Source organism: Toxoplasma gondii, chromosome X (genome assembly GCF_000006565.2).
Source record: "Toxoplasma gondii ME49 chromosome X, whole genome shotgun sequence".
Lineage (NCBI taxonomy): Eukaryota > Apicomplexa > Conoidasida > Eucoccidiorida > Sarcocystidae > Toxoplasma > Toxoplasma gondii.
Genome location: NC_031478.1, coordinates 4,892,567 through 4,904,083, shown reverse-complemented (window position 1 = coordinate 4,904,083; position 11,517 = coordinate 4,892,567). Strand labels below are relative to the sequence as shown.

The 11,517-nt window shown below is 56.2% G+C and overlaps 1 protein-coding gene across 1 annotated transcript; it reads left to right on the top strand.

The window, feature by feature from the left end:
* Window positions 1-138: 138 nt before the first annotated feature.
* Window positions 139-10,998, top strand: TGME49_235478 (pantothenate kinase). Its single transcript, XM_018780431.1, has 7 exons — window positions 139-2,497; window positions 3,065-3,127; window positions 4,109-4,828; window positions 5,380-6,763; window positions 7,539-7,636; window positions 8,393-8,497; window positions 8,886-10,998. The coding sequence occupies exons 1-7, from the start codon at window positions 1,152-1,154 to the stop codon at window positions 10,132-10,134; spliced, it is 4,965 nt and encodes a 1,654-aa protein (XP_018635824.1). The 5' UTR covers window positions 139-1,151; the 3' UTR covers window positions 10,135-10,998.
* Window positions 10,999-11,517: the final 519 nt, after the last annotated feature.

Below are 11,517 nucleotides of genomic sequence, written 5' to 3'. Positions count from 1 at the left end.
CTTCTGTCGCTGCAGCTCTTCGCAACCGGCTCCTTTTTCGCGAACATGCTCGCTCTCGGCGACAATTCGCAAGATCTTCCGCCGACGGTGGTGAGCGTCCGTTGAGAAGTCTTGCACTCTTGTTGAATTCTTTTTTCGCTGAATTCGAGAAAAAGAGAAAAGAAACTGCACAAGCTGCTCTCGCGATCCGCGTCTCCAGAGGAAGACTTCGTCGCTGCCTTTGACAGACGAACTTCTGTCGTTTGTTCTCCATCGCGATGAAACAGAGACGAACTCACGTCCTTCCGAAAATCGCGATCTTCTTCCAGCTCCGCTCTCTTCTTCTCTTCGCCTGTGTCGTCCTCTCCTCCGTCGTCTTTCTTTTTCCCCCTTCCTCTCTTTCTCTTGTTTGATTCCTCTCTTTTTCTCTCCCTTCTTCTCCTACTCCTTTCTAACTCGGTCTTCCTTGTCATTCCTCTGTGGCTCACCGTTCCGTGTCTTCGTGCTGGTGTGTGTGTGTTGGAGACTCTCTCTCGTTGCTTGTCCTGCTTTGTCTCCTTCCAGTGTCTCCTGCTGCAAAGTCTTCTTCTCCTTCTCCTCGTAGTCACTGCGTTCTCTTCTGCTTCTGGGTCGTTCTTCTCTTATTTCTCTTCTTGGCACCGTTCGGTCCATGTCCACCTTGTTTTTCTTCGTCTCGCGCTGTTCCTTCGCGCGTTTGTGAATCTCGCCAAGTCTCGTCCGTGCAGTTCTCACAGGATGTCTGCTTCCGTCCTCTAATCGCGCCCCCTTTCTCCTTCTCGGTTGTCCCCACTCGTCCATTTCTGTGTCCTTCTCCTCTCTCTGTCTTCTCGCTTCTCTGCCGCTGTGTCCGATCTTCCTTTTCCTCGGCTCCTGTGCATTCTGCAACAGTTTGCCAGCCGCCCCCGTCGTCTTCAATTTTCCAGGACTTCCACTTTACAGGCTTTCCTGTCGCAGCGGCGGCGCGCTTCGCAGGCTCGAATCCGCGGTGTCGAGACAGCATGCAGATACACCTCAAGCGCCGAAGGACTGGCGTGCTCAGCTGTATGTACACTTGCGCGCGCTTTTCGGGTGCGAGGATGCGGGCGTCGTGGTGAGGCGCGATGCATGCAAGGTAGTGTTTGGCTCCAACTCTTCTTTCTGCTTAGAAAACCATGGGGAATTCGCTGGGCGTCGACGTCACGGCTTGCACCGTCCGCGTCGTCTCTGTCGCCACAGCTCCCAGTACACCGAGGAGAGTCTCTGCTCCTTCTCCTGCGGCTTCCTGTCCTTTTTCGTCTTCTTCTGTCTCTTCTCCTCCTCTCTCTTCTTCTGATGGTTCGCCTGCCCTCTTGGAGAGGCAGAGTGACTCGGAGAGGCTCTCCAAGGCCGAACCGCTGGACCGCGTCCAACAGAGACAGAAGGACTTCGTCCACGCAGTTCTCGCCTCTGTGCTTCCCGGAGCGGAGGTGCAGCGACTCGAGCACTCTCTCCCTTGCTCGCGCTGCATGGAGACCAGCCAGCGCGATGGGTGGCGTCGCGACAGAGACCCGCGGAGGCTGCAGAGAGAATCGCGAGAGCGAAGAGAAGAGCGGACGGAACAGCGCAGCGGACGCAGAGGCAATCGCGCGGTTTCGCCGGAGAGCAGGCAGGTCTTCTTCCAGGAACGACGGGGATCGGGGAAGGCAAAGGACGAAGAGGTGGAGAGCAAGGAAACGCGAGCAGGATACCGACGCCGACGGGGTGAAGATGGAGAAGAGGTCGAGAGCGAAAGAAACAGAACCGTCTGTCAGTGTCCATGCAACAGCGTGGTGTATCTATGGAGCATGGAGTGGAAGGACATGGACACTGTGCTGCCGCTCGCGCTTCCTTTCCTTGAAAAAAACTGTCACATCGCCATGACTGGGAACGGATGCTTCGACCTTCAAAAACTCCTTCAAAAGCACCTCATTATGTACATCTTCCCTTCTCTCTCTTCTCTCCCTGCCGCTGCCTCCTCTTCTGCTGCCTCCTCTTCTGCTTCCTCTTTTTGTTGTTCGTCCGCTTCGGCTGCTTCTGGCTGTGAAGTCGCTGAGGGGGAAGCGCCGAGAGCGAGAGAATGGGAAGGCGGAACTGCAGCAGCAGCAGCACGAGCCGACGCGCCAGTTCCAGAGCGTCTTTCTTCGCTGGACGAGACGCCGAGAGCGCGATGCGAGCAGTTCGAGTCCGGCGACTGCTTTTGCGTTCGTCGCCAGCCTTCTTCGACGCTCGATTCGGACTCCGCAATTGCGACGGCTCCTCTCTCCGCGCGTTCGCTCCCCGAGTGTGGGGCGAAGAGGGCAAATGGTGCAGAGTCGGAAGATCGCGGTGCGAGCGAAGCGACGGCTCTCGTGGCGCGTCGCCTGCATGCAGAGAGTTTGGACGACCGACGTGAGAAGGCTCGGACTCTGACCATCACTTTCGAGCGAGAGAGTGTGTGCATCATCGAGGCGCTCCACTTTCTGATGCAGCACTTCCCCTCAACTGTTTTCCACTACGAAGGGTAAGCGTTTTCTGTCGCCGCTGCATGCAAACGAACGAAAACGGGAGACGCTCGGGAGTCCAGGCGCGAGGAGCTTCTCGTTGACACGCTGGTCGGCTGGGATCTGAGAGGACCTGCGTGGAGAGTGCTCTCGCTGGCCGCTCACCGTGCGTCCGGAGTGAGGCGGCCTTCGCGTCTCTTCGTTTCGACACCCGAGCTGTCTGTCCAGTGAGCTGCCTCTCTCTCCTGCGCATGCGCGCGTCTCCACATGTATCTCCTGTTCAGTGTGTGTTCACCTGCTCCGGATGTCTGTTTCGAATTCCTCTCTCTCGACATCTGCATGCGTCAGCCTCGCGCGTCTGCTTTCACATTCTCCTCTGGAGATGGCGGTGCTTCTGGAAACGCGAACGCGGCACCGCCATTTCAAGTCAGTCAGATGAAGTGGACGAAACGCGGTGAACTGCCTCTGCAGTGTGCGACTTTCTCTCACGGTTGAAGCGAGTGCGTCGCTCTTCTCGCTAAGAAACTTGCATGCGTCGGCTCGCTTCTGCCTTCAATGCGTTCTTGCTGCTGTTCGCTCTCGACCAGAACGCGTCATGCGATGAACGAGGCTCCTGCCGCAGGCCAAGAAGCCGACAACTTCCACGAGTGGTGAGTCTCCTTTTCTCCGACTTTTCTGGCCCTCTGCGAGTCGCTTTCACATGTCTTCTCCAGGTTCTAAAGCGTCGTAAACACTCTGCAAACATAAACGCCGAAACATGGAGACGCAGGGGGACACAAGGTATCCTCTTTCCTGCATTTATGTGCATCCACATACACAGATATGCATCCATTTGCATATGTCCATTTCTCTACATAGATATATACATACACATATACATATCTACGTGCATGTTTAGCCGGACGTCTGGGGCGTCTTGCCACTTGGCGTGGAGGTTGCTTTCTTCTTCTGTCGAAGAGAGAGTTTTCCCCTCGTTTCTTCTGCTGAGCAAACGCCGACGTTTTTTGTCTCGCTTCCACGTACCAGAGAAGAACGGTTCGGCTTCTGTGCTTCCACGGAAACAGGCGAACGCTTCGAGTTACTCTTCCGTGCCAAACCTGTCCCCGCTTTCCGTGTCTCCGTGCGGTCGTCGCAACGCGGTGCCTTGCCCTCTCTCACATGTCGAAGAAGACATCGGGCCGTCGAGTCAGTCTCTAGTGTTTCGAGGAGCTCCTCCGCTTTCGGTGCCGGTCCTTCAGACTCCCGACGTTTGCCGACTGCCGCATGGCCGCAGCGTGTGTGAGCCGCGGCCTTGCGAACGAGGCACGAACGGCGTTCTGTTTTCAGAGGAAGCGAGAAGGAGCGGGCGCTTCTGTTTTTTCTTCGTCCTCGCCTCTCAGGAGGCTGACGCTCAGCCAGAAGGAATCTTGACTTTTTATGCTGGCTTGCTTCTCTCTGCGCCAGTGGAGAGCGGAACGCCGCCTTTTCGTGAACGCTTTTTGCCGCACTCGTGTCGCCTCTTTATCACTCTAGAGTTGCCATGTGAGTTCCTTTCGAACGCCTTTCCAGAAGGCCACTGTCGCCGGGAACTGCAAGGTGGCTTCCTCCATCTTCCTGCAGCCGCTCATGTTTTCTGTCTCGTCTTTCTGCAGCCCGTTAACTCCCGAAGAGAGACGCGGATTCTACCCTTACCTTCTCGTCAACTTAAAGGCAGGAGTCAGCTTCCATAAGGTCCTCGCAATGTCTTCCTCGAAATCGCGTTTCCAAGGTTGCCAACGCTCACATCTCCCTTCCTTCCCGGGGACCTCGCCCTACCGGTCTTTCGATCCTCATTCCTGTTCTCCCTCGTCTCGCGCTTCCTGTTCTTCCTCGTCTCGCGCTTCCTGTTCTTCCTCGTCTCGCGCTTCCTGTTCTCCCTCGTCTCGCGCTTCCTGTTCTCCCTCGTCTCGCGCTTCCTGTTCTTCCTCGTCTCGCGCTTCCTGTTCTCCCTCGTCTCGCGTTTCCTGTTCTTCCTCGTCGCGCGCTTCCTGTTCTCCCTCGTCTCGCGTTTCCTGTTCTTCCTCGTCGCGCGCTTCCTGTTCTCCCTCGTCTCGCGCTTCCTGTTCTCCCTCGTCTCGCGTTTCCTGTTCTTCCTCGTCGCGCGCTTCCTGTTCTCCCTCGTCTCGCGCTTCCTGTTCTTCTTCATGTTCTCTCCGTCGTGGAGAGGACGTCGACGACGTAGCGCAGAGGACTGCGCGTTGGTGGCGACGGCGTTCCTCTTCAGGATTTCCCCTCTCTTGGCATGCGGCGTCTTCTCGCGCGGAACCCTTCTTCACGAGTCAACGAATTGGAGGTTCCACAATAGGAGGCGCCACTTTCATGGGTCTCTGCAGGTGAGGACGCGTTGCTGAGGTTCTGCTCGTTGTCAGCCTCGCAGACATCGTCCTTCGTCACGGTCTCGCCTGTTCGTTTGTAGGCTGAAGTTCCGTATGAAGTTCCTCAGCCGCCGTTGCTAAAACAGGCAAAGTCGCGCGGGGTGTACGAGTTGTAAAGGCGCTTCTCTGCGCGTGTGTTTTCTCGTTTCTCTCGCTGCCGCCTTGACGCCTTCTGCGCCTCTTCTTCTTCCGTCTGCCGAGCTTGCTCTGGCTTTCTGGGGAGCATTGGTCTCTGTCTCTTTTCTGTAGCGGTTTTCGCATCCAAAACACATGCATCCCTACACCTCAGTTTTGACCATGCCCTCTCCGCTTTGTTTGTTCATCACCTGTTTTCCTTTCCATCCTGAAGTCTGACCTTCTCTCGCCGTCCCTGCGTGCGTGGTGCAGCAGCAGTGAAGTAGACGTTCTTTGTTCTCGAGGTGGACTGTTCGAAGCGAACTGTTCGTAGCGAACTGTTGGTAGCGACGGATCTGCGAGAGAGACGCGTTTCGGAGTGCGGTTGCGTTCAGACTGATTCTTCCCGGAGAGCTGTCTCCGAAGAATCTCCTCGAGTTGGCCGCGACGGGGGACAACCGAGTCTGTGACATGCTCGTCCGCGACATTTACGGAGGAAGCTACGATGCCATTGGCCTCAAGTCTTCGACGATTGCCTCCACCTTTGGGAAGCTTCAGCACATTCCAGTCAAGTATTTGAAGGAGTACTCTCTTTCGACTGCGCGCGAGTCTGAGGAGGCCGAAGCGAGTCGCAGAGACGCGAAGCGGGGCGGGCAGACAGCCGCTTCTCAGGCTGAAAATAAAGGTTTTCTGTCTCCTTCAACCTCGTGCTCTTCCCTGTGTGAAGCGCGACAAAGCCGAGCATCTTCCAGTTCAACAGGGAGATCTCCTGTTTCTTGCCTCACACAGGCGACATCGCGCGGCTCTGTCATCTCTCCTCCAGGAAAGGAAGCTCGCTGTTTTTCGTCGGCGGCGCGCAGGACATTGCCCGTGGAGCAAAGGCGAGAAGAAGCCAGAGAGGCGGAAACGCAGTCGGAGGGAGAAGGAGAAGACCTGCGGACGCAGGGGAAAGCGAGGGGGGAGGTGTCATGCGAGGCGCTAGCTGCAGCCCGGCGAAGCGGAGAGAACTCCAGAGAAAAGCATGTCCGGACTTCGAGATCCTCTCAACCATGCCGCGGACGCTCTCGTGAAGGCGTGGTTGAAGCACCCACGGACGGAGCTGCAGGAGAAAAGCGAAAGGGAGACGAAGAAGACTTCGAAAACGAGGACAGACCACGAGGAGGAGACGGAGAGAGGCAAGACGAACGCGAAGAGGAAAGGGAAGAAGCAGCGGGGGTCCGGCAGGTCGAGACAGCTGCAGATGGGTCGTTAAGGCAGAGAGAAAAGAACGCAGGTGACACACTTGCAGACCGGGGGATGCATCTTTGCAGGTTCGAAACGGCTCTGGAAAGCGCGAGAGACATGGGTGTTGCCCGCTGGGAAGGAACGCGTCCCCGAGCCATGCCTTCATGTTCAGAATGCGATTGCTGCATGCCTTGTGAAGAGTGGGAACACACTTGGGAGGACGACAGCTGGTCCTCGAGTGTATTGGAGGACGAAGAGTGGGGTGAAGAAGGCCTCAGCGATGCGACAGAGGACGAAGCCGAGGAAGAGCCGTGCACCGCGTCTTCCCTCTGCAGCGCCTGTCGGTGGCCGGCGCTTGAGGAGTCTGTCGAGCAGGAGAAGAGAGGACGAGGAGCGGAACTCAAGGCGCGCGAGAGAGACGGCGAGGCAAGCGCTGTCGAGAAAGTGCCGGGCCGCTTCGCCTCCTGCGACGCAGGGAAGGACAGGGAGGATGTGGAGACAATGCACGGAGAAAGACGAGGGGACAAAGTCCGCGACGGCCTAGTCTACAGACGAGTGAGCGAGGTGTACATACCCTGCGAGCTGCAGAGTATGATGGAAGTGAAGCTGAGACTGTCTCGTGTAGGGGAGGAGATGTGAGGGCCAGAGACAGGAGGGTCGATCGAAACCGAGGCATCGACAAGTTGAGGATAACGAATGGAGAGATGCAGGTGGAGAGAGAGGTAGCAGTGGGTGGAGAAAGCTGTCGAAAGAGGACTTTCTGTTGCCACAGACGAATAGAGAGAGGTCAAAGTCAAAGAAAGATAGTAGTGCTGGGTAGCGGTGCGTACAAGTGTATACAGCTCGAGAGAAACAGCAGAAACTCGTTGCGTTAACAGACATCAGAAGCCGCGTGTAAACGCATGCAAACGGCCAGGTGCAGAAAGCGGTGTGGGAGAAAAGGACTTTCTTTCTAACGCGGAAAATGAAGTTCTTATACAGTCGTACATATCAAATGAAACCAAGTTTCAAAAGACGTGTGACGCATACAACTTTGTGCGTTTCCCTTCCGCGCTTTATGTGCTTTCGCCAAGGAACATCTCTCTGTTAACTCCAGCTCTGCTTCCGTGTCTGTTATTCTTCTCTCGACGGAACCGCGAGAAGGCAACGAGATTGCTTGCAAGAGGCGGGAAGCCGGTGTTTCAAAGAAATCCATCCTTGCTGTTTGCGGCTGTCTCGACTCCGGAAGGATCCGTCTTTGTGAATCCGATTCTGGGGTTAAGGGAGAAAAGAGTGATTCATTTGCTTGCGTGAATGAAAAAAACGGCTTCCTTTTCGTTTTCCTTTTCAGCCAACTGGACCTGATATTGTCAGATCTCTCTTGACTCTGATGAGTTTCAACGTCGCCCAACAGGCCTACTTGCATGCGACTCTCCACGGGCTAACCAGGTAACTTCTTTTTTCTTTCTTTTTTTCGGTGTGCGTGCTCAAGTGAGGTTTCATCTCTTCTCTCTGCAAGTCCCGGTCACGCCCAGCCGTAAGCGCTTCTACGTTTGTCATCTTTCTCTCTGATGTCTCTTCCTCTCTCTCTGTGTTCGTGCTTCTTTGCTTGATCTCGGCCTCTCTCTGCATGGAGTCGCACTGGTCGTCTCCCGGTTCCTCTGTCTTTTTTATGCTTCTCTGCGTGTTTTGTCTCGCGTATTCGCTGTCTTCATCTGCCTCCTCTCCACCTCTCCGTTCTCTTTCTTTCGCTTTCCTCCCGGCTCTCTGCGTCCGCGATTCTCGTTTTCTCCCGCGGGGGCGTCTGTGAGCGCGACGGCCTTCTAGAAAACGGTGCACTGGACATACACCGCATGCAAGCCCCCTTTTCCGCGCAGTTGGGTGTAACAGATCCTCCCTTTCCCTCGAGGTGTGCAGGGCGTGCAGAATTGCTCTCTTTGTCGCGTTTTTTCTGTTCACACAAGCTGAACCGCTGGCATCTCTGTGCTTTTCCGAGACAAGCGACGACCTAGGCCGCAGTGGGTGCCTTCAGCAGGTGCGAGATACGAGAACCGCGTTTCTGTGATTGCGGTGCAAACAGTCGACCCGGGGACTGGCTGCGACGGCTGAAGGTTTGAGTTCAAGAGCCTGAGACTTTGGTGTGCTCTTCCTCGCTGGCCTCCACAGCGTCCTCGCTCTTGACTGTTCTTGTCTTCTTCTTTCCAGAATCGCCCTCGTCGGCTTCCTGCTCGACGTCCCCGCCTTCCTCGCCTCTCTGCAACACTCCGTTCGCTTCTGGTCAAAAAATCGAGTCAAAGTCTTCTTCTGCAGGTGAGCACACAGGCCCGGGTGCATGCACTGAGGGCAAGCAGGTGGAATCGAAGCAGACGGGGAACGCTTTTCAACTTGAATCGCGCGAAGATGGGAGCTTCTGTCGCCCTCCAGTGGTTGTACTTTCCGCAGCAACTGAACGCTGGCGTAGGTCCACGCCTTCTCGACCGTCGTAGGATTTTTCCAGCTCGCTAGGTCCGCCTGTCTGTCCTGCCTTCGTTTACACACCCTAGCACTTCGCTTTCTCTCTGTTGTGTCTTCTCTCCTCTCTTCTCTCTCTGTTTTGTCCTGTCGTCTGCATCTCTTCTTTCGCAGGTTGCTCTCTCGTTTTTCCCCGTCGTCTCCTGTGTTCTCATCTGTCTGTCGGTTCGGTGTTTTCTGCGCCCAGCTTGTCACCCTTCCTGGGAGCTCTGGGAGCGTCGCTGGCGCATGCTCGCTTTTTATTTGCCTCGCGCGGAGGCCACTCAGGTGTCTGTGGAGAGGCTTCTGCGTCGCCTTCCTCTCTTCCAGTTTCGGAGTTGTTGGCGGGCAAGTCGAAGAGCGAGAAGAGCCCAAGTTACTTGTCGACTTCTTGTTCGGCCTCGACGCGAACTTCCTCGCCGTTCTATCCGTCTTCCGAGTACCGCGCGTGCTTCTCCCCGGCGAAGCGCGAGGTCTCTGCGCTCCTGTCGCGAACGCCGTCCTGTTTCTCCTCCCCCTTCAGTTCCTCGGCCTTCGCTGCTTCCTGGGCGTCGCGCGACGTCTGCACTGCGCCGGCTTCCGCCCATCCAGCTGCGGGTCCCGCGGGTGCGAGGCTCCCAGCTGAGCAGCAGAGAGACGCGCGCGAGCGAGAAGTCCAGACGAGAAGAACCGCTAGACGCGTGGATTCCTCTGCTTGCCTCTCGCGAGCATGTCGCCGGGCCTCCTCTGCGCCGGTGCGTGCAAGAGGAGAAGAGACAGACGAGGGGGAAGACGAGGACGTTGCGGAATCAACAGCGAGCCACTTTGACCGCAGAGCCGCGCCTGCCGTCGGCCTTCCTCACCTGTCTCCGCAAGCTGCGTTTACCTCTCCGTCCTCCTATTCCTCTTCAACTGCGCTTTCTTCCTCCTCTTCGACTTTGCTTGTCCCCCTCCAGTGTGGGGCTGATACACCTTGCTACGAGACGGATGGGAGGGGAGGAGAGAGCAGCTTTTCGGCGCACAGGTCGTCCTTCTCCTCGCTGCTGCACGCGGTAGGAGGCGCGAACGAAGGGACTCTTTCTTCCGCGGCGTCTCCGCGGTGGAGCATCGAGGCGTTCCCCTCCCCACAGTGTCTCCCGCCTCTGCTTCGGTCTCCGCAGCCGCCTTTCTCGCCCTCTACTCCGACGTCCTTCGTCCCGCAAGACGCACCCTTTCCTCCTGTCTCGCCGCGTCCTGTTCCCTCCTTCTTCCCCGCAGTGTCTCCGAAAGCACGGCCGACCTCCGGCGGCGCTTCGGCAACGTTGCACTCCTCGCCGTACGCCTTGCCGTTCGACGCGATCGCCGAAGAGCCTCAGGAGGAGACGCACGCCGCTTCGCCGCTCCTTCTGCCTCAGCCGCTTCTGCCGCCTCCTCCGCCATTTTTACCTCCTCTCGCCTCCTGCTTCCACGTTCTTCCTGCCAGAGAAGAGAGCGAGTGAACGACGAGGAACAGGTGGAAAGGCGTGCAGCGCGGAGATGTCAAGAACGACGCCATTTGCGCGAGCAAGAGAGGGTCGGATAGAGCCACGAAGGAGACGTCACGGAGGAGGCAGAAGCGGGAGGTTGAGATCGAGGTCAACCGAGATCTGCAGTGCAAGGTTTAAACGTAATTCGTTTCAGCGGGCAGGGAGCTTGGAACAGAGACGAGAGCCGGCAGGAGACGAGCGCAGAGAGAATGGAGAGATGTCCGAACGACGCTGCAGGAGGCCAGAGTTGGCGACAGAGCCGGAGAAAGAAGTGGAGGAAAGGCGAAGGAGCAGCGGAGCCCGGAGTGCTCTCGAGAGACACAGATGTTAAAACTCGGGACGGGGGATTTCTGTGGCTTTTCCAGGGTGTCAGATCGCGAGGCTTTTTAGGGAAGCCTCGCGATCTCTGGCGTGATTTCTAGTCAGAAACGAATCCATTTTCAGTCACTGGTAAGGCAGTACGTCGACACAGAGAGGAGCGCAAAAGCTGCTCTCGGAATCGCGTTCTGGTTCACCGGAAGCTGTATGAACACTCGAATCGACTGTGTCCAGCCGGTCCGGTGGTCACACACAACGAGAGCCTCCACTTCGAACAAGGAAATGAGGCGACTCTTGTGCAACGAAGCAAAGGTGAACAAGATCCTCTTGAGTTTCCGTTTTTGTCCGCTTACAATGAAATAACCGGTACCCTGGTGTGATCTGTTTGTAGCCGGCTGATGACTTCTCTAGGAACTTTGAGACTTCAAAAAGCAAAGGCGCACACATATATCTCTGCAGGGGACGATAAACCGAACGAAGAGGCCGTTGCCGCTCTGTGGGTGTCTCCCCCCTCCTGCCATGGCGTTCATGCACGCTGGGGCCTCTCAGTGTTTTGATTTGAACGCCTTTTGAACAGAGGTCGCTAGCTTGATATAGATACGTAGAGATATAGACACATAGATTGATGCATGCATAGATACAGACAGGCAGAGAGATAGATGTAAATTTAGAGAGTACAGACATAAGCAGGCAGATAGATAGATAGAAATGTCGAATCTGTATATTTGTACAGTGCATATACAAATGCTGGGATTTCGACTAGATTCCGCACACCACTGGACCTCATGTACGTCCAAGCGTGGTTACCAAAGTCTAGGGAGGGAAGGCTTGTCTGTAAAAGTCGATTTGACAAACTCAGGCAAGCCGGACGTCGCCTGTTACTCTTCGTACGCACTAACAAATCCCCTCTCCGGTGTAAGATTCTGTGATCACCTGAGTTTCATCTTGATGCGCATGCAGAGCGCAACCCTGTGATTTCCGGACTCAGTCCCACCGCAGATTTGGTTTGCTACGAGGTGTAGCTCTTGTGCAGCACGC